Below are 23574 nucleotides of genomic sequence, written 5' to 3' on the forward strand. Positions count from 1 at the left end.
TCTAATTACTAAAACTTGAGATATTATTCACATAACTACGTGAAACATGCAAAATTATGACTCTGTGCTAAATTTGCCTCTAAATCAAAATTTAAAGCGATGACATGTGATTCTTTTACCATTAAAATGTTTGTCAACGTTCAGGAAAGATATGTAAGGAAAAATAATTAGTATCTGATTACTAAAACTTGAGATATTTTTCACGAAACTACCGAAAACACGCAAAATTATGGCTTTCTGTGCTAAATTTGCCTCTAAATCAAAATTAAAAGCGTTGACATATGATTTTTTTTTTCTCTAAAATGTTTGTTAACGTTCAGGAAAGACATTTGAAGAAAAATAAAATATATATGATTACTTAAACTTGAGATATTATTCACAAAACTGCGTGAAACATGCAAAATTATGACTTTTTATGCTGGATTTGCCTCTAAATCAAAATTTAGAGCGATGACATGTGATTCTTTTTTCATTAAAATGTTTGTTTATGTTAAAATATAAAATGTATGTTTGAAGATGATTTTCTGTATACAGCACAACAATATTGCAGCCTCCTAATAGCGCTCTCGATCAACCAGATTAGTTGAGAAAATTCGTTATCGATATTGTTTTAGCACATTTTGCATGTTGTAGGATAAGAACAACGATACACCGTGCCCCAGAACTGAGTCGAGAAAAATTGCAGTTCGAAAAGATTCTCGACCTGATCGGGGATCGAACCCGATATCACAACAGTGTGGGAGCTAATCGACATCGCTAACCACAAATAATCACCGAAAAAAAATTTTATTCAACTTATACGTTTTTATACGATTACATGCGAAACTTTGACTTTTTATGCGCAATTTGCCTCTGAATCAAAATTCAATGATTTGTTTTTTTTTGCAATAAAATGTTCGTTGCTCTTTCATCTACATTTTTTTTTTGCAGAATAACTCATGTCTCGAGCATGAACATTTTACATTTCTGATGTTTTCATAGTTTTGTGAATAGTTACATTTTACGGCATTCGATTAACTTTTGAATTTGAATTTGATTTTTATTAGAGAGCTTTTAACAAGAAGGTCATTCAGCTCTTAATCTTACTGTTTTACTTTTTTTGCGTTAATCCAAACTAGAACTCACATTTAGCTGCAGGAAAGGTTACGATTCATTTGTTTGAATATCGATTAAGAGGCAGCTTAAGCATTAAAAATCTTTTATTTTCTTATTTTCTACAAAGTTTTTTGGATTAAAAAATGGCGACTTCCGGTTTCAGGAAAATAACCTAAAGTGATATATGGCCAACAATTTCAATACTTCCGAAAGTGGACCTCCATACGTCATTTTATAGCGATGACACAATTTTTTGTTTCCATTAAAATGTTTGTTAACGTTCAGAAAAGACATTTGAAGAAAAATAACAAGTATCTGATTACTAAATTTGATATATTAGTCACAAAACTACATGAAACATGCAAATTTATGACTTCTAAAGTTTGGCCTACAATTTCAATACTTTCGAAAGTGGAACTCCATACGTCATTTTGAAATCCAAAATGGTGACTTCCAGTTTCTGTAAATCAGCCCAAAATCACAAAAATCAATCCAATATGGGTATTTCCGGTCTGCGCGTTCTCAGAATATTAAAGTAGGGTATCGAACGTCTTCGTCAGTGGTTTTCTTCGGTAGTTTTACTGGCGCAATCTTATGCGAAAAAGGTCCGAAGAAAACCACTGACGAAGACGTTCGACACCCTACTTAAAGTGATGATGGAAGTATAAGATGTAAATTATATTTTTGAAGTGAGTTGAGCTAAAGCAGCAATGAAATATAAAGAAAAATCTATCTTTGAAACCTTTGATCCCGAGCATCGCGGGGAATGTTCAACTAGTGAATAATATTATAGTAAACGTCTGTTGCAACATCTCTAATGAAGAACATCATTGAAGTTGTCAAAGCACAAATCAAAATAAGTATATTTATAATGTGTCATTCGGTGTAAGAGGTTCAGGTGGTCCACTAAAGGAAGTGGTCTATATTGAGCAGATCTACCCTAGTAAGATTTTGCATTACCCCTCTCCCCCCACGAATCTTACGTAAGATTGTCTTTTTACGGAAAAAAAATATTTTCGAAGGTAAAATATTTTTTTTACACATAGCATATTCGTAGAGGATAAAACAAAACAAGTTATTACAGTTAATACTATGTTAAAATAAACAATATTCAGAATTAAGTAGAAATGAAGTAAAGCACGCAATCACCCAGCGACGACGAATTCACTGCTTTCCCAAGGTTCAACTGTAACCCTTCGAAAGTAATCGTAAGAAATTTGGATACCCCCCTCTCCCCCTAATCCCTTACGTAGTTTGTGGATGACCCCTTATTGATTTTGCTGCTTAACTGTTAAAATTAGTAACGCACATATTAAAGACAGAAAAATTCTGGGTTGAATACATCAGTCGCTCTCCACCTCAAAAAAAAAATAAAATAAAGAAAAGAACTTCCGACTAATGAGGGGACTCTCTGAAGAAATTCCATTTAAAAAGAGTACAAACGCGTTAACGATCTTTTCAGATTTGGCTCAAACTTTAGAGAATGGCTCATATAAGGTCACTGTTTGCATCGTCTCAACTCAACTTTGGTGCCGATTGTACCACCCCTCGCTTCGTTGGACTAAAAATAATATTTTTTTATTCCTTGACTTATTTTCTCCAAAATAATGACTCAGGTTATTTCTAGACATGATGTATTAGTAGCCATAGTTAAAAAAGAGAAAACGAAAAATTTCATTCTTATCAAAATAGGGGAGGATCCCAATAAGCGAGAGGTGGACGCCGATTGGACCTAATATATTATGCATAGTAACCTTATACTAACAATCTCCCAAAGTATGAGCAAAATCTGAGAAGGTCTTTGATATGATGTGTGCACACTTGAGATAAAAAAAGCAAAGCCTTGGTGCTACATTCTGTATCGGAACTCGACCTTCTGTTTATTATACACAGACTTCGCAACCAACTGTTAAGCGTACAGGACAATTGCGGGGCTAGCGCTATGATCCTACTGACACTAACAGTCTCTCCCGAGCCGAGACTCGAACCTTGAGACCAGCTGCGAGAGTCAGTCCTGAGACACTTGAGATAAAGTGACTCATAATAAAAATAAACATAAACAAAAGCTCATTAAAAAAAAGAAGAAAAATAATTGCTTCGATTCACCTGCAAAATCATATCTCTCTAAAATAATAACACAGTGCAACAGTTTTTTTGCCTTGATTTTTTTATGAAGTTTGTTGCAAAAATAAATTCCCCCGAGTTTTAACATATTCCAACTCAAGGGGCAACAATGTCGCCATTTTGAATTTTCGAGAAATAGGAAATTTTCGATGTTTTTTCGACATCATTTTGTTTTAAGACCAAAAATCGAAATTCTAAGAGTTTGTCCACATATAAGCATCTTCTTACCCATCTTTTAAAAAAAACAGATCTTAAATCGGACAAAAACTGAGTTCAAAACGGTGAATCTACGAAAACGGTTTTGGCATGGTCCTAGTATATTCAACAAAACAAAATAATATCAAGTATGTTTTAACGACGGCCAGCTGTTCCTGTTCGTGATGTCTTGGCGAGCCGTGACATACCCTACATGACCCTCATATACATTTTCCTAAAATCCAACCATGCCCCAGTCTAGTCCCGTTCCCCTCAGTCTACACCCAACAAAACGACAAGAACACGTTTGAACCTTAAGCAGAGACTTTGGAATCAACAACTGCACCCCACACGAATTCACCAGGACCTGAGAACCCGAGGCCTTCAGTGATATCTTGGCTCAGCGGCACATACCATAGGCCACTTGAACACCAGCGAACAACAACAACGAACCATAACCAGCAACTAGACCCCGCACAATACCTTCAGGACCCGAGAATTACAAGCCCCTCTTCCAGCTCATGACATCGTGGCTCAGCAGAACAAATCCATACATGCTGCATATTCATGGCCATTCGAAGAGCATCAGACGACCATCAAACTACAAAACACTGATTGAAAAATACATCCTAGTTTTAAGATAGACTTAATTTCAGCTCGTAGTCGGCAGCGAGGATAAAAAATTTGCTTTAAGATTTTAAGTCATCAGATATAGTTGGCGCCGTTAAACATTAAATTGTATTTGTGCCGTGTCAAATAAATGATATGAGAAAGAAAAAGTATGTTTTAACATTGATGGTAGTCGAATTATATCTTATATTGAGTAAAAAAGTCTCAGAAATCGATTGGTAGGTCTCTGATATACGTAAAATGACAGCAACATGTCGGTTTCGCCATAAATAGGGGAATTGGGGCAAAATTGATATGTTGCTGACATTTTACGTGGATCAGACACCCACCAATCGATTTCTGAGACTTTTTACTCAATATAGGACAAAATTTAACTATCACTTTTAGATATCAGGGCATTAGCAATAATGCTCAGACATACTCGATATTTTTTCTGTTTTGTGAAACATACTAAAACCATACACTCCCCCCACAATTATGGAACTCCCACAATTACGGATCACTTTTGTGTCTCATGTTATTTAACTCAGTTAAACTAACGGTTCGAAGGCATGTAACATTTTTGCAGTAAAAAATGCCATATTTGCTAGCTTTGAACCCAGAAAACATCGTTTTTATTCCTAGATTGATGTGTTTTTCATAAGTGTGAAATATTGTCTTCCAAAATCCATCAAAATATTTGTCGTTTTTCTCAATCAGCGTAAGTAGCACGCTCGTCATTTATAAGGTTCATATGTGATATAATCGCTAATTCTCGTGCAAAAAATAACTCATACACAAAGATCATTCATCAGAATGTTGATGGTTGATAACGATTTTTCTGTAAAAACTAGTTATTTTCTAAGTGTTCCATAATATGGACCGAGACAAGATAGTTCTATATAAATATGGATAAATCCGATTAAAATGTGATTTTCATCAATTAAAACACCCTCTCAACTTCTATTGAGCTCTAAACGGAAGCTCAACAGTGTTGAGCCTTTGAAAAATATAATTTTCACGGCACGAGGGACAGGAAAGCTACGTAAAGCGGCAAACTGTTATGATGTACCGTATACAATGGTTCATTGCTACCTTCGACAGCGACAGACCTAGACTCTCGATCTAACTGCAACCTCAAAAACCACATAAAATGTGGCCAGGCCATGCGGGATCTTTAATACGATTTGAAATATGTTATTTCTTCAAATTACATAATTTGTATGAGGTTTATTGAATGAATTCGTTGCCAAAAGCTGTTTTTATAATGCTGATCCATAATATGATGCGAATTGTCTCATAATAAGAACCGCTCTCAAAAGTGATCCATAATTGTGTATTTGGTGAGTTATGAAATAAATATATTTTCTGAGAAATATGCACAAAACATGTAAAGAAATACTCAATGAAGTGAAAGATTACATATTTCTGTGACTGAAAACATTTATACCGTTTTCGTAGAATCAGTTTTTTGGCTCAGTTTTTGTCCGATTCAAGATCTGTTTTTTTTCAAAAGATGGGTAAGAAGATGCCAATATGTGGACAAACTCTCATAATTTTGATATTTGGTCTTAAAACAAAATGGCGTCGAAAAATCATCGAAAATTTTCGATTTCTCAAAAATTCAAAATGGCGCCATTGTTGCCCCTTAAGTTGAAATATGTTCAAACTCGGGGTAGTTTGGTATTACACCGATTTATGTACATAGACCACTCTGTTCCGAAACAGAATGGCCATTCTGTTTCGGACGAAATTTCAACACGATATAAATCAGCTTTAAAGTTCGATTTTTCGAAATTTTTTCAATCTCCCAACTTCAGCTTCTTGAGTAGATGCGGTTCGTGCAAAAAACTCATTTTCGAAAAAAATGGTCTTTAGACACCTCTGTTCCGCAACGGCTCATATACGTCTAATCATCACACAACAGTGCGGCTTAGTCAAATTTTGATGGTACATTCCCCCGCTCGTGTTTTGGTCCTCTAGAGATGGTCGGGTATGGGAAATTTGTTACCCGTACCCGACCCGTACCCGACTCAACGAAAATTTTCAAACCCGTACCCAACCCGAACCCGAAGTCCGGTTTGTTTAAAATACCCGTACCCGACCCGAACCCGAAAAATATCTATTCCAACTACCCGTACCCGACCCGTACCCGATAGAAAAAAACGCCGAAATTGCCGGTACCCGACCCGTACCCGACCCGTCCTGGATTTTTGTTTTTAATTTTTTATTTCAAAATGCCTGGGTACCTCGCACATTTTATGCACTGATTGTCATATGTGGTTTCTCGAGATAATGGCCGGAGTTAGGCTAGAACCGAGTGTGCGTGTGAAGGAATGATAATGAACCCAGAGTTTCAGGCGGGTGGTACACTATAAGGAATCGGGCCAATATGAAAAGTGCATGTCTGGAAAAGTTTAAAATAAACGACGAGTTTTATAAACTCATTAAAGGGTCAAACGAATTTTGAAAGGTCAAAATTAATATAGTTTATAACTTGAGAAAAATTTGATAATTCACTACATTCGCCAAAAACCTGTAATTTTTAGTATAGATTCGGTGTCATCGATAAATTCTAAAAATCGGTAAAAAAACAGATATTTCTGCACATGCGGCATCCTTGGTCACAGTACAAACCAAGACTATGCTATCGCTGTCAAATCTCATATATTTGTTTCGTACTAAACATCTCAATGCACAGTGGGAAAGCGCTGGCCATCAAAACAAATGATTAAACGTCAGCTGTTTCATAATATTTTTCCATTATTGATATAACATTCAAGTGCTTAAGTCCAAAATTTGGGTGTAATATCATAAAATTTGATTTTTTATAACTTTTCAAAGCTCGGCATACAGACGTTTTTTTGACATATTAAAAAAAAATATCATTACTTTGAAACGCTCTGCAGCTTCAATGATAGCTTGTTTTTTTTGGCCTCGAAGAAAAAGTTGATTTGTAGTTAGTTTTTATTACCTATTATAATATATAATATTGTTTTAATTTTTATAAAAACAATTTTTTTTTTCGCGAAATTTGGTTGATTTCAGGAGTTGTGCAAAAACTACGTAATCTGTTTTTGTAAAGAGGACGCCCTGTGGCGTTGCTTGTGATTAAAGATCATATAATTCTGTTTAGTAAAAAAGTGAGGGGAAAAGTGCTAAAAAATCATGAGAAATTAAGTCACTTGCTTTGTGAACGTCCCCAAATAAAAAGTTGTATGGAGATTCGTGTTCAGCACCCCAAAATTAAGTAAATATCATATTTTTGTCATTTTATCGACACTTTTTTCACTTGACAAGCATTTGTATTAAGTCGCCCCACTGCAATGCTCCGCGGTTTTTCCTGACAGTTATGAAAAAATCCCGACAAAAATTCCATTTGAATCAAAACCGTTGCAGGAAGAACTATTCAATCTAACATTAGAAAGCGATAGCATGATGTCATCAAGCGGTGCATGATGGGCGATCTCGCGTTGAGTGAGGATGTGCGATTTTTTCTCCGATCTTACCGATTATCGACATTAAGAAAACACCCAGGCTTGAAATGATAAAAATTAAATTCTCATAATGCACGAAAATTGAATTACCCGTACCCGACCCGTACCCGTACCCGACCAATTGAGAATTTTTCAAACCCGTACCCGACCCGAACCCGAAGCCTTGGTTTTTTGATTACCCGTACCCGACCCGAACCCGTAAAATATGTTTTGACGTTACCCGAAACCCGACCCGAACCCGTCGGGTACGGGTCGGGTACGGGTTTCGGGTGAAAATACCCGTACCCGACCATCTCTAGTCCTCTGCACGAAAGAGTCACTAGCAACTTTTTTGCCACATCTCAGACCGAGGTGTTTGGTTTGCGTTTGAAGGCAGTAACTACGCGCTCGTAATCGTTTTCGCCGAGTTGAATGCTTTTTCGTCCGGATGTGGGCTTTCGATCCACTGTCAGACGTTCTTTGAAACGTTTTATTATATCGAACACCGTAGAATTCGAGATTCCTAGCTTTTTCCCGATATCGACAGATGCTGATTTTCAAAGTACTCGTGCAAAACTTTTTCGCGAACACACTGCTCTTTCGACGATATTTTTAAAAAAATTTGCGCACCTGATGAAATCAAATGACAGTATGAAAACAATACACATCAAACTATTTGTATGCAAAATATCATTTAATTTTTTTCCAATTTATCAAAAGTTAGAGCAATATTGAAGTGAAACACCTTTCATTTTGCTTTCCCTATCCTATTGAACAGATGATTCGATTCCTTCGTCATACCACGAAAGTTCACCATAACAGAGATGCATTCCACAGCATATCCTATTCTTAATGAAGCATATGAATTGGAGATTTAATAATTTCTCGCTTTGATAGAATTGAAAGAGACATGCTATTTTTACCTGCATGTAGTCCGACTGTTCAAACTTATTTGCGCCCCGTAATGTTTGTTTCATTTTTGTTCAGTGATGCCGTATTTATTGTGCAAATTGAAATTCGATACCGGCATCTTAAATCAGTTTTTTTTTGCGCTCAATTTTAGGAATATTCAATACAATCAATGTAACTAACAATTTAATGTAGTTCTACGTCAACCTTGTGATCGTGGCTTTGCATACAAGCCTGTTATTTTTTTGGAACTCCCAACTCTTCACCTTTTTGCAAACAGCTATGACTATACTTTATTCCAAGGAATATTCGGACCGGTATAGCGTGGACTTAGCTAACCGAATTTGAAGTTCTAAATGCATGATTATTTACGAATGGCTGAACATACAGATCGAACTCAATCACCCGGATGCACGATTATTCGGAGGTTCTATTTTACGGAGAAAAAGATTCACTTATTAGAAGTCATATTGTTTTTCCTTCAATTTCGGATTTAATTTACCTCTGTGACGTTTGCCTTTTTGTCGTTACTATCTAGAAATGCAGAGTTTTATGCAGTGTTTTACGCTATATGCTGCGAAGGTTATTCACTGCATAAAGAAAGGTTATCCGATTTTTCATCTCATTATGATTTAATTAAATTGTTTGACAAGCATCGACATACAGCTAGATATTTTCAATATTCATATTATTCACGGCATATTTACCAAGTTCAATACTCTTTTTGTCAGCAATCGGACTGTTCTCGATGAGAAAAAAAAATTAAAAAAATATAAATAAAAAATCGGTTCGATTATTTGAATTATTCGGTTATCGGTTCCATAAACGTTGACTAAAAAATACTGATTTAAATGTAAATGCAAATTTATCAGAAGTAGTTGCTTCCAGGTACCAGTAAAAAATTATTGGAAAGTGTTCGTCTTTCCGGTTTCGGAATTTTATTTGCTCTTAGCACTTCGATTTTTTTTTATTTCTAGCTTTTCACGCCTTGTAGAATTTCCGTAATATCAACTACCCTGGAAACACAGGAATTTCTTAAATTTAGTTTACTGCTTAAAAATTAGATCAACTCATTTTAAATTCTAAGGAACATTTCTGAACGATTTTGCCCTTCAGCCTTTTACAATGTGTTTTAACATTTTTTAATTCCTGTTTCATAATTTAATATAAAAGTTTAGCTCTTTGGAGCTGAAAGAAAATCATCAATATTTGTAATAATAAGTATCCAAAATGTATAAACACAAAGTAGTTGAAATCTGTACTTTTTTTTATTTCTGATATTTGAACAAATTATATATTATATTTATATTATTATTTATATTATATTATATATATTATATTATATTATTATATTATAATTATATTAAATTATAATATTTGAACAAATACATAACATACAAGTCGGACTCGATAATCCGGGATTCGATTATCCGGAATTTTATTTTTTAGTGTTCGTTTTTAATTTTTATTCCGAAATTTTACCTTTACTATCCTTTCCGGCATATTTGCTACCGTTTATGTCCCTTCCGGCATGTTTGGGGCAGGTTCGGATTATGTGAAAATAATCAATGTCCAATTAATGTTTGTGCTTCTCACAATTTTACTCCTTTTCGCCTCAGAAACAATTTCTGGTTACGCCACGCAAGTAAAACAAAAAAGGAAATATTTGTCTTATGTTTGTTAATCGCTAATTTTGAATATTTTTTCTGTGATTCGATTATCCGGAAGACTCGATTATCCGGAATGATATTTTTTTAATGTTCCGGATAATCGAGGCTGACCTGTATTTCGCTTTGAGACGGTACTAATTTCGTGAACTAAATTTATTTTCAGCGCCCTGTGTTTATGGTATCTCCTCTTGGCACTGCCTCATAAGTTTTTGCTCTGGATGCCTTGAAGTTTTCATATGAAGTTTTTGGTTAATAACACTAGGATGATTGGTTAGCATAGTTGAACTTTCGTGTGAGTTTGCAAAAGTCTTTCGAATCCTCGAAATTCCCTCCATGTTCACATCTTTTGCAGCAACCAAATCAATAATTATCACAAGTTAAAATAACCAATTGACGCCAACATCATCAAGGCACATTCAATGCCAGCCAGGCAGCATATGAGTGCGGAACGGTAGGCTTTTATGATTCTCCTTTTTTCCGCATTCAATCGCTTGCTGCGCTCCTCCACGCGCCACACACGGCCCCACAACCAGCAGCGGGCGGCACCATCGGAATCTCACACACTGACACACAAATGCTACGCGCGGCTAATCCATTCCGCTGTAAGCTGTCACGTTCCACCGTACTGAGAGGTTTAGAGGATTCGATCTTGTGTAAGGTTAGGTCTGGCGTCACGAGTTCTAGCTCGCGTGGTGGTAGTTGTAGGAAGGCAGCAATGAGAGATTTTGCTTTCAATCCCATCGTCGCTGTCTCCATCCATTTCAGTTGAGGGGGGGCTGCAACGTGGGGGAGACCGACCGGTGGGTGGTTTGCGGATTATGACGTCAGCAGCAGTTGTACCCGAACGGAGAGACGAAATTTGTACTCTTTCCAATAATATAGTCTTATGCTGCGGTAACGATAAGTTCAGTTGCGTCCGAGACGCCGTTTCGTTAAGGCTTATTGGTGTGGGTTTTCGTGTGCTGGATTTGGCTTCCTTTGGCGGGATTGCATGCTCAAGGATTCGAGATAGGAAGCTAGTACCGATTTGCTGAGAACCGTGAATACAAGCAGATTTATGTGCAAGCGATCAGTCGCTTTAATACTGGTCCTTGAAGAGGACTCCTTTCGCAAACGGCTCGGAGGTCAACCGGTGCCTCGAAGTAAAAGTGCTCTAAGGGACATACAATCCGTGTTGGTAGGGAAGCAGCAATAGTGTAGCATCCCTACCATAGCAGACGATATACCAGTTACCCTCTGCTGGGGATCTGGAACGAACGAAAGCGAAAGTGCAAGTGCAAGTGAGTGAGCCAATCCTGAGGCTTCCTTTCCCGCCGCTGTCGCCGAAAGTGCCTGAGTTGCTAGCAGTATAGCCGGCGGCTGACCGCCTCTCGAACTCCAAAGATCCGTGTAGCACCGCCTCGTACTCCCACTCCATCAACAGATTTTTATGCTACCACTCGTGGGGGAAACTCGTTGTAAATCTGTCTTCTCTTGCTTTGCATTTCAAGTCCGGCGAATTTGAGAAAGCACCTCTCCGCCCGCGATCGGGGAGAGTCTCTCGCACGCGTCTCGATCAACATAGTGGTCAGCAGCAAAAGCAGCAGCAGCAGCAGCAGCAACAGCATCAGCAACGTCTGCCTTTGGAGGACCCGAGAGAATCGAGAAGATCTTCAGTGCTATCAAAAGCTTGCCGGATGCGAACCGCGAAGCTTCACTTGCGAGCGCTGCTGTCACGGTTCCTTGTCGCTGTACGGGTTTTGTGTGTTTTCAGTTCAGTATGTTCAGAGAAGAAGATCCGAGTCAAATGAAATCGAAAGTGAGTCTACCGAGGCAGGATTAAAAGTAAAACTTTTTTTTTTTGTAACATACTTTTTGGTTGCGTACGATATTCATCATCATTACTACGAAGAGGAGTAGTGACTAGCAGAGTTGTGCGCGGCGACGAAACGAAATAAATCGGTGAATAAACTAATTGTTGTGACTGTGTGGTGTTTTTTCAAAGTCGAAAAGAAACGAATCGTGCGAAGGAGCAGCTTACGTTGTGGATTAGAATTGTGACAACGGTGAATTGTTTTCCGTGCTGGAGGAGGAACAAGATCAGCACCAGAGGGTCCTAGCACCTTCAACAGGTCTGAACCATAAGTCTACATCTAATTTCTGTTTTTCGATGTTGTGCCGCTTGCCTAGCTTTAGTTCTAGAAATAGTGCTTGTGTGAAACTACTTTCTTTAAGTTCTCAACCTGACTTTTAGCAGTTCCTCTTGAGTTTTCCCGATTTTGTTTTCTGCTCGACATAAGGATTTTCACGGAATAAACAACTGAAAAGGATGCTGCTTGTCTGCTGTCCGTGTTCGTGCCCCGTGGTAAACCGTGCTATGCCAGCCACCTGTTGCCGGTCCGCTTCCGTGAGGACTGCGCCAGCGTTGGTCGAAAAGTGATTGTTTTCCAGTGTGTCACCGAGTGGTCTGGCTTTGGACAGAAAGTTTGAGGACATGCGAACCCGCCTGGCTTCGTTGATTGTTGTGAAGCAGGAACCTCTGTCATCGGATGTGGGGGACGATTTTTACGGGGGAATTTTGCCGGAAGCAGAGCAGATTGCTGTGGTAGATGAATTGAATGGTAACGCTAGTATCAGACATAACAACGGAAACAGTAGTAGTAGTAGTAGCAACACATGTGGACAGTTTGATCATGAGTGCGGTGTGCATTTCTACTATGGACGTGAGATCCCGACGACGGCCTTGTACGGGCGCAATGACGTGAACAACAACAATCAGCACGATGAGCAGGATTTTCAGTTGTTTGACCAGAAAAAGTGTACGTATTTAATTTTATTTGCCTACTTCTACACGACACGTTGCTAAGCTAGTGTATATTTGAGCGAAAAAGCTACACCAATTGGCAATTCAGTCTGCAGTTAAGGCTTTTTTTTCCCTGCGACTATATTTATCTCAAGGATGCATACATTAATTCTGAAATACGGCACCCATTTGCATATCCCGGGGCAAATTTTGTCCTGCATTGTGCCCATCTGCTAGAAATTGATCAATTTAATTAAAATCTCCTTTGCGGTGGACGCATCCGAAGTTCGGTTACCGATTAACGAAACCGGATCCTTGAATAATTTGAACTAAATTTGGTGCTTTTTGACTCCGCATGTGCTCGTCTTTGCCGTTTTGCTTCTTTTTTTTTTTCTTTTTGATTTGTTTTTCGTTGGCTTCAGATGTTTATGATCAAGAACAAGTTGCAGATGATAACTGGTTCAACAAAAGTCAGCTTAACCATATGAGTAACTATTCAATGGGGGTAACCTTATGTGAGTGGCAGAGTGATGTGATATAATGTGATATTATGCAGTATTCGACGGAGCTGAGTTTTTAAGTGTAGTGAATTGACGGGAAGCGAAACAATCAGAGCATGTTAACTTGCGATATCAGTTGAAAAATTATTAAGTTGGTCTAATTAGCATATCGGATCTAGTTGGAGCAGTAATAACCTCACGATAGTCGGTTTTCGATACTGTTTGTAATTTGGTGTTGCGTCAACGAAAATCAAAATTTTCATCATGTCGATTGCATTATTTATTAAACCTGTTCATGGCACTTTTTCGATGAAACTTTGATATCATAAATTGTTTTCATTACACCATAGATCAAATGCACTACACAAATATTCTGAAAATTTCAGCATTTTAGTTTAAAAAAAAAGTACAAAAGGTTCCCTGCAGGTGCTGGTTTTTTATTTGTCTGTTGCAAAGCAATACGTAAGGAATTTGTAACTTGGTATTTATTCGTTTAGGTTACAAGGTAAAAAAATGTGAGTAAGAAATGATTCATATAAAATAAAAAAGCACCGATTTTAGTCCTAGTACCTATGTCATGTGTGAATGATATCGATTCTCGAGAGAAACTTCCAGAGTTAGATTTCCGTTAGCATAATGAACTTTATACAGACAAATGAAAATCAAATTAAGAGAGCAGAATACCTACTGATGTTAAAAATGTTTTTAGAACCCAAACGGTTTGTCTAATCGCTATAATGTCTTTGGCAAAGTTTTAGACAATGATTCTGTTTTTCCAAAAAGAAAAGTATACAGAGTGAAATGAACTGTTTTTTTTTTTCAAATAACTTCAACTTATCATTTCCTTGAGTTCAAACAACTAACAGTTGTATTTTAGAGATATTTAATTTGTAATTATATTTTTGAGTTTTTTTTTTTTTGTACTGCATATATATTTTCTGGAAAGATAAAATAACTGTCTATAACTTTACCGAAGGTATCATTCCAATCAAACAACTGATTCTGGCTTTGTTTTTTATTTTGCTTTTTTTAGAAAATGTTAACTTGATCAATTTGTAGTTTTCATTAAGAGTATTAGCTAGTATTTTGTAGTTTTCATTAAGAACAATATTTTTAAAAAATGTGTTTTTCAATGTATAATTGTACATTTCCTTTTCGATTTTTTTATTGTTCGGTGCAATTTTTTTTTTCCATTAAACTAAATTATCTAAACTATTCATCCAATCTTCTTGCTGTCAAAAAATGAGGTGTGGTAAAATGATCGAACTTTTCAATAAATTTCTGTTTGCAAATTACTTTTAAAATCATACTACATCATTGGAAACTGGTTTATCTCTACATAATTGAAATTTGTGAAATTATGTATAATTTAACTTTTGAGTAAAAATTTGTTTATCATTCTTTTCATTCATTTTTTTTTCATTCGTTTTTTTTTTCGGGTCTTCTTACGAAAGTGTTGACATTATGTCAAGCATCAAGAAGCATTGAATTTGAAGAGAAAATTCAAACCGCTTTTGATTTAGTGTATTATTCATTGTTTATTTTCCAATTTTCACAACTTAAAACCATAATAACTGAAATCAAGTGAATTTGCTAAGTAAATCATCATGAGCTTTTTTATTAAGGTAAATGTTTTTGATCATTTACCATCATTAGAAGATAATTATTTTGAAAAATGCTACAAAACGCTAGTGTGTACACGTTTCTTTGTATTTTTTTTAACTTATCCCGCTATGCTTACTTCCTAGAAAGTTTAGAAGAAATTCAAGTTTTCCAAAATTTTGTATGACGTGCGGACAAAAACCTGTGGTCAAAGGAGCCTTTTTTTGTTAGGGAATTAGAATAACGTTGTCCATTGATGTGAACTTTCGTAATATCAATATAATAATCAATCGATTAAGAAAATAAAATGCCTTGATTTCTCCTGAGAAATTTGATGTCTCTGAGTTGCTGAATACTTCAACTATGTAGTTAGATTCTAGAGCTAAATATAGTTCAGAACACGCAAAACTAAGAGCAAACTGCGGCGTTAGCAGTGATCGTATTTCCAACCAAATTGTCCATAAACCAAAGGCCCTTGGCCAAGATCGCAACTTTCTAAGCGGTTGAGATAATTTAAAATACGTTTGAAACAGTACCGTTTTGATGCAAACTTCGAACAGTCTCAAACTTCGAAAATTTCACAATATTTACCAAATTATTAGAGCTAGTTTGAGAAAAAGCATGATTATTTACACCATTTCGTTCCTTGGAATGTCCTTCACCCAGAGATGGATGGTTTTTTAAGATAAGGCCATTTCCGGGGAATCAGCAGGCGTTGAGATTAGTGACAGTCAGTATGCAGACGGTTTGCCTATCTATCTCTTAGCGATTACGTTGAAGTGCTCGGAGTTTGAATCAAAACCGATTTCTAAATTCTCCTTGTTTTCGTGTACAAAATGTGTTTGAATCTGTATAAAAAGCACTTAATCGCAACAACAAAAAAATAACCAACATGCTAAACCTTTAAGATCGATGAGAGTGTTCATTTTTGTTGAGTTTTTAGTGCAAGAAGTTACATCATAGCTCAAGTGTTTGACATTTGATGCATTACGGTACTACTTTTAAATATTTTTGCTTCCAGAATGTTATTTTCACATTCATTCAGAACATGTTGAAGCTGTATCTATTTTTCTCAGCTTTCAAATGAAACTATTAAAATTTCCCTAAGTGGTATACACCAAAAGTTAGATAGAGTGACATAAATCTGCTCATAATCTGCATCACCTATTACCGCAATATTCAAACTGGGTGTAGCAATACTCAGTGAAAAGGATCCAAACTAATGGTGAGTGAATCTGCTATTACGGAAAATATATTTTTTTTTTACTTATTTTGTGAACAATGAAGGATTCATTTAAGTAAGTTCTAAACATAAACTGAAGATTTGAAAGTAAAAATATATTACTTAATTTTTTTTAGTTTCGATTCATAAAGCTCTCAGGAACACAGGAAAATCCAAAAATTAAGCATCAGGAACGGGCTAAAAGCTTATATCAACAATTTATCCAAAATTAACATAAAAAAAATTCAAACGTCTTTAAAGAAAGAAAAAAAAAACAAAGCATGCAAAAGTTTTTGCTGGAAAACATTCCTAAAATCCAGAAGAAAACGAGAAGAAAAGAAGTTTGAATTTAACCTTATGTGACATTTCAAGAAAACGAAAAACAAAAGTTTTAAAAACGCATCGAGAGTGCGAAAAAAGTCCAAAATAAACGAATTATACATATTTCTGGAACACTTTCAAACATTTTCCAAACAAAAGAAAATTCTTAATTTTGTCCAAAAGAGAAAATAACTTTTCTAAAGCAGTTGTAGCCAAAATTGCAAATGATCTTAAATTTGGTTCAAATGAATTAAGTAGTTAATTCTAACTAAGGAGATAGGCCAAAACTAAAATGATTCGAATTTAGCCTAATGGTTGAAGGAAGGTTTTTTTATTAAAAACACAAATACAAAATACACAATTTTTTCAAAGAAATTCAGGAGTCAATAGCTTCAATTTTATATTATTACTAAGTGTGGATCATATCAGTTTATCCATACTCCATGAAGCCTACGAAAATGGAGAAATATAGGAAAACTGCTCCATTATTCATCTCAGCCAATTTGTTCATCTTATACAACATGAAAACATAATTGAAAACAGGAAAAAACGCATATTTTCTTCTTAAACCAATCTGCTTATCCATGGAATGGATTCTTCTTAGTTCACCTTAGATTCCTCATAAAGTATAATCCTCAAAAACTCACTTAAAAGCACGAAATTTGATATTATAGTCGAGCATCTTCGGACCACTCTTATTGTTAGTCACTAAACAAAATCACTCACTACACTAAGAATACTTTAATCTTTAAAAAGTTCACCTCGCATATCCTAAAACAAGCTTGAATTAAGAGATATATATGAGATAAATTTCTACAATTCCTAAATTTCAACTGTATGTATTTTCATCTGTTCTCACTGCGTTGAAAAAAATCAAAAGTTGACAAAAGTTAATACGAAAAAATCATACTGAAAATGTTGAATTATTCTGACTGACAACTGACTGACACAAATCGACAACACTGCAGTGGTTATCTAGATTACCAATTTTGCACGTAAACAACTACAGCGGATATCTAGGTAACCTACTACGACGGGCTGCGGCTGCGTTCATTCATGATAATGTGATTCATTCATGATTAACAGTGTGATGAATATGGGGGCGTCGTGAGATGAATAATTGAGCAGTGATTCAAGTTTTGAGATGGATATGAAAGCGTTGTGAAAGATGGTTTGTTTTACAAAATGCAGGATAAATCTAGCTAATTTCACTAAATATCCCTTTCCGACCGGGCCTCTATAATTGCGTAGGTAGAAGGTGACTTAATCAAAACCTTCTCTCTCGCTTTTTGAACGTCCTATTCGTTGTTTTATTTTTCACACCGCTAGTGCCAACATCGCAGCTGCTACGAAAAATAAAAAACCGGAGCAAGCAAGTGTTTTTATATAGGACTTGCTTCGATTTAGGTTTTGTTATCAGTCATTTTTTACCTACACAATTGTGTGGGCTCGGTCGGAAAGGGATATGCAATGCTGAACGATTCGATAAGAGCACGTAAGCATATTTAGTTTATTTGTTCAATGATTTCGTGAAAATTTGGTGTTAAATCCGTGCATTCTTCGTGAATATCGGCTTAACGAGATGGATAATGGATCAGTTCCCCTATTACATTGTATTTTATGCTTCAGGACGAGCATGTTTGGTAAAAATTATTTTAATTCCAATCTAGTGTGTTTCTGGGCTTACATTCTGCATTGACGAGTACATAACCTCTGATTCTCATTAAGGTGGGCAATTTGTCCTCAGTTTCCCTACTGTCGGCAGTTTACGAGTACTATCATGCTAATCGACAGGACGAGACCCAATATCCAATACACGACATACTAGAACGCACAAAGCGGCAGTTTCTGTACAGAATGCGCCATAATAATTGCACTAAGAAACATCGAACCGTTAACCATGGCAAGTAAGAGAAAGCTTCTGAAATAAAAAATAATAATTCAGTAAAAACAACAACACATTCCTTGTATCCTTCTTTAGCTCTGATTTCTGATGACTGCTCGAAGATGCTTAGGATAAGACTCGACGGCGGAACGAATGTCAATTCGGGGAATTTCATTCCAGCAAATTGACCAAAAACTTATTATAACGCTTCTCGTCCAAACTTGTGTGTTTTCGTGAGCAGTATGCTGTCCCAAAAAATCGATGTTGAAAAAGTCAAGGTGCTCAGCCCTAAATTGAAAGATAATGTTGTTTATAGCATTTTTGTAGAACATTTCGACTTTCTAAAAAATTGTTTTCAGGTTGCTCAAACGTGATTTTTGTAGGGTTGTTTTTGAATATTTTGCATAGTTTGGTTCAGCATCGCATTCAATTATTTGACTCACAGAGCCCATTGAACATCACAAAAAAGTGAATTTTCCTCATAATTTTAAGATAAAACCCTTCAAAACACATATAACAAAATTTTTCGATCAAAAACTGAAATTTCCATTGCAAAGCGGGATTCAAGACGAAAATTTACATGAAAAAAGATCCTAGATATCTTATCGGTGGGCTGAGATATTGGCGTTTTTACATATGATGGAACGTTTTCTCAAAAATGCTAATACGGCTCAATATCTCCTTTGCACAGTGTTTTATTTTGCCGTTAGTGCGAATAATTTCCTAAATAGTGATTCAAATGTTGATTATAGCCATGTTCAGAGTTTCAGGATATTCGAAAATGCATCTTTAAATGTAGAAAGATGGGTGATCAATCCACCAACGAGTGAGATAAAGAATTTACTTTTTAATCAGAATAAGATAGACGCAAGGTGTCTTCGACAAAGTTTTAGGTTATCTTAAAACGAGAAACTTTACCGAAGACGTCATGTTTCTATCTCTTACATATTACGAGCAACATTGAGTTTTGTATTAGTGGGCACTAAAAATCACAATTTTCATTCTATTCTTTTTTCGAAGATTTTTCCGAATTTTTAAAATTTCCACCAAGTTATCAACCATCCAAAAATGCATTTGTTTTTTGAACATTGTTATTTTTTATCTCCCAAAATAAAACAGTTATTTAACATATTTGTTAAAATGCATAGTTTTCCATCACAAATAAAAATGGTGATATCTCAGCTCCCCAATGAGATATCAAGTATCTTTTTGCATGTAAATTTTCGTTATTAATCCTGCTTTGCAATGAAAATTCAGTTCTTGGAAAAAAAATTGTTTATTTGTGTTTTGAAGGGTTTTATCTAAAAATTATAAGAAAAATTACTTTTTCTGTGATGTTCAATGGGCTCTGGGAGTCAAATAAATGAATGCAATGCTGAACTGAACAATGCAAAATATTCAAAAACAACTCCACAAAAATAAAAAATATAAGGGAAAATTTAAAAAATGAACAGAATTGAAAAAAGTGCAAAAGAGTGAGTTTGTAGCTTGAAAAAGTAATTTTTTCATAAATCACGTTTGGGCAACCTGAAAACAATTTTTGAGAAAGTCGAAATGTTCTACAAAAATGCTACAAATAACATTATCATTCAATTTCTGCCCATAAAATCCTAAGAGTCTAATATGGAAATGCTCACAATTAAGAAAATTGCAAATGAAGTTCTAATTTTGAATTTAAGGTGAAATAACTATGATTTAACTAAAAGTATGTTTTATTCAAATGTATGTTCATGAGGTGGAACATTGTATATTTCACGAGTTCTAAAAACTTTTGCATGAATTCCAGGCTTGAAAATAAATGATGGGACTCGTTTGCCTTTATTTTCTCTCCATACACAAAAAATGAAAGCTTATGAGTCGCATTCTATGGCGGCCAAGGAATAATGTTAAATATTCCCTATTGTGTCTGTCATGTGAACAGTTTACTTTATTCCAGCATTTTCGAATCATACGAATTGCAATATACTGCCCATAAAAGCATAAGAGTCCCATATGGAAATGCTCACAATTGAGAAAATTGCAATTGAAGTTCTCACCTTGAATTTTATGCAAATAATTATAATTTGAAAAAAAGTATGTTCATACAACTGTATGTTTATGAGGTGGAACATTATATATTTCCATGAGTTCTAAGAACTTTTGCATAAATTCCAGGCTTGAAAATAAATGATGGGACTCGTTTACCTTTATTTTCTCTCTATATATAAAAAATAAAAGCATATTAGTATCCACGCATTCTAAGACGGCGCAGTTATTTATTGTTATTATTTATTGTGTATGTCATTATTCAATCCAATTTTTTTTTTGAAATTATTAATTATTAATTTTTTTTATTAGAAAGATTCTCGCTCATTGGTTGTGTTGAAAATACAAATGCTTTTAAGAAATCTTGATATAGTTTTAATACTATTAATGGACTTCCTAAAGTTAATGTTTGGTTTAAATTAGTTTATTTGACACGGCACGATACATTTTCTGTTTTACTGAGCCAAGTACAATTCGTATTAATTCTACGTTAGCAGGGAAAAGAGGGAAGCCTTTTTTTTATTCTCGCGGCCGACTACGAGCTAGTGGGGATTTAAGGTGAGAGGAGGGGAGATACAATTTTGACTTAAAACTATTTTGAAACTTTGTTTTTCAACTGGTAGAGCAATTGTATTCTTGTTTGTTGTGGGTTCAAAATATTTGTGTAAGCATAGATGCGAGCTCTTCGTTTCCGTGTCTTCAGCATAGCATATTTGTATCCTTAATCTGACAAATAGACAAAGAAAATTTTAAATTTTAATGTCAGCGTTTTTCAGAAAGCAGTATAGCTGTGTCATGTACTGGATATCACCGCTTCCCAGAATGTCTCTAACGGGTACGTTCGGTTGTTTTCCTCGGGCCCGAAGGGAATCTATAAGCTCAGACCTAACACCACAGTATTCGGTACACGACCAAACAACATGCTCGATGTCATGGTAGCCATCGCCACAAACGCAGTGATTACTGTCTACAAGCCCTATACGAAAGAGATGCGTGTTTAACGTGTAGTGATTTGACATAAGTCTGGACATCACGCGAATGAAGTCCCGACCGACATCCAACCCCTTGAACCATGCTTTCGTCGATACCTTAGGAAAAATGGAATGTAGCCACCGTCCCAGTTCCATGATGATTGCCAACTGTTGAGTGTTCTCTGACGCAAAATGCTATAAAATTCATCATAAGCAATTGGTCTTTCATAAATATCGCCATCAATAGCACCTACTTTAGCTAAAGAGTCAGCCTTTTCATTACCCGGAATCGAGCAATGAGAAGGGACCCACGCTAAGGTAACCCGATAATTTTTATCTGTTAAAGCACTTAAAAACCGCCGTATTTTCCCCAGGAAATACGGGGTGTGCTTCACAGGCTTCATCGATCGCAGAGCCTCAATGGCACTGAGACTATCTGTGAAGATGAAGTAGTGGTCTGTGTGTGAGTTTCGATGATTCCAAGAGAGTACTGAATAGCAGCAAGTTCTGCGACGTACACGGAAGCAGGAGCATCGAGTTTGTAGGAGGCGGTAAAATTTTCGTGGAAAACACCGAAGCCAGTGGACTCATCTAGATTAGATCCGTCAGTGTAAAACCTTTTATCATAACTAACATGTTTAAACTTATTGGAAAAAATCTTAGGGATCTCTTGGGGTCGCAATTGATCCGGGATACCAGAAATGTCTTGTTTCATGGTGGTGTCGAAGAATATAGCATTATTAGAAGTATCTAAAAGTGCGACATTGGAGGAATCGTATGAAGAAGGATTAATATCTTGAGCCATATAGTCAAAATATAAAGTCATAAATCTGGATTGAGATTGAAGGTCGACCAACCTCTCGAAATTTTCAATTACTAATGGGTTCATAACTGTGCATCGAATTAGCAACCGGTAAGAGAGATTCCAAAAACGATGTTTCAACGGAAGAATACCCGCTAACACTTCAAGACTCATCGTATGGGTCGACTGCATGCAACCCAAGGCAATACGCAAACAACGATGTTGTATTCTCTCTAATTTTATAATGTGCGTGTTCGCGGCGGAGCGGAAGCCGAAACAGCCGTACTCAAGAACTGACAATATCGTTGTTTGGTAAAGCCTTAGAAGGTCTCCTGGGTGGGCTCCCCACCAGGTTCCGGTAATCGTACGAAGAAAATTAATCCTCTGTTGGCATTTTCGTGTCAGATACCTAATATCCCTAGTAACAATATTGGTTTTATCAAAGTTTTATAGCAACTAATACAGCCAAAACTGCGCTATAAAACTTTGATAAAACCAGTTTTGTTACTTGGGATGACAAGCCCAGGTGCATTTAGAGTCGAACCAGACCCCGAGATATTTAGCGACTAAAACCTGAGAGATCGTTTTACCCGTTAGTAGGAGCAGCAGCTGAGCTGGGTTATGCTTCCTAGAAAAAACGACCAACTCAGTTTTCTCCGGAGAGAATTCGATACCCAGCTTAAGAGCCCATTCAGACAAATTGTCTAAGGTATCTTGCAATGGTCCTTGCACATCGCTAGCCTCGCTTCCAGTAATGGATACAACGCTATCGTCTGCAAGTTGCCTTAGCGTGCATGAATTTGCAAGACATTCATCGATGTCATTGACGTAAAAATTATACAAGAGAGGACTTAAACATGAGCCCTGAGGAAGACCCATGTAACTAATTCGGGAAGTTGTCGAATCGCCATGTGAGAAATACATATGCTTTTCTGACAACAAATTGAGCAAAAAGTTATTCAAATTTGGTGAAAGTCCCTGCGAATGAAGTTTCGCGCTTAAAACTTCTACAGAGACAGAGTCAAAAGCCCCCTTAATATCCAAGAACGCAGAAGCCATTTGCTCTTTTCGAGCAAATGCGAGTTGAATTTCAGTAGAAAGCAACGCTAGGCAATCGTTCGTCCCTTTGCCCCGGCGAAAGCCAAATTGAGTATCTGAGAGTAAACCGTTTGTTTCGACCAATTTGTCTAACCGTAAGAGGATCATTTTCTCCATTAATTTCCGGAGGCAAGAGAGCATCGCAATCGGCCTATATGAATTGTGATCAGAGGCAGGTTTCCCGGGTTTCCGAATAGCAATGACTTTTACCTCCCTCCAGTCATGCGGAACAATATTTAGCTCAAGAAACTTGTTGAACAAGTCCAACAAGCGTCTTTTTGCAGAGTC

The 23574-nt window shown here is 36.2% G+C and overlaps 1 protein-coding gene across 3 annotated transcripts in view; it reads left to right on the forward strand.

Moving 5' to 3' along the window:
- The first annotated feature begins 11033 nt into the window (after positions 1 to 11033).
- LOC129732834 (probable nuclear hormone receptor HR38) overlaps positions 11034 to 23574 on the forward strand; it is a 315336-nt gene continuing 302795 nt past the window's right edge. For 2 of the 3 annotated variants that reach the window (XM_055694123.1, XM_055694124.1), the window contains exon 1: positions 11034 to 12876. In XM_055694123.1, the coding sequence (XP_055550098.1) occupies positions 12552 to 12876 (325 nt within the window). In that variant the 5' untranslated portion in view covers positions 11034 to 12551. The remainder of the gene's footprint in view (positions 12877 to 23574) is intronic. The other variant, XM_055694126.1, reaches the window with a different exon arrangement.

The sequence above is a fragment of the Wyeomyia smithii genome, chromosome 3, assembly GCF_029784165.1.
Source record: "Wyeomyia smithii strain HCP4-BCI-WySm-NY-G18 chromosome 3, ASM2978416v1, whole genome shotgun sequence".
In the NCBI taxonomy this organism is placed as follows: Eukaryota; Metazoa; Arthropoda; class Insecta; order Diptera; family Culicidae; genus Wyeomyia; species Wyeomyia smithii.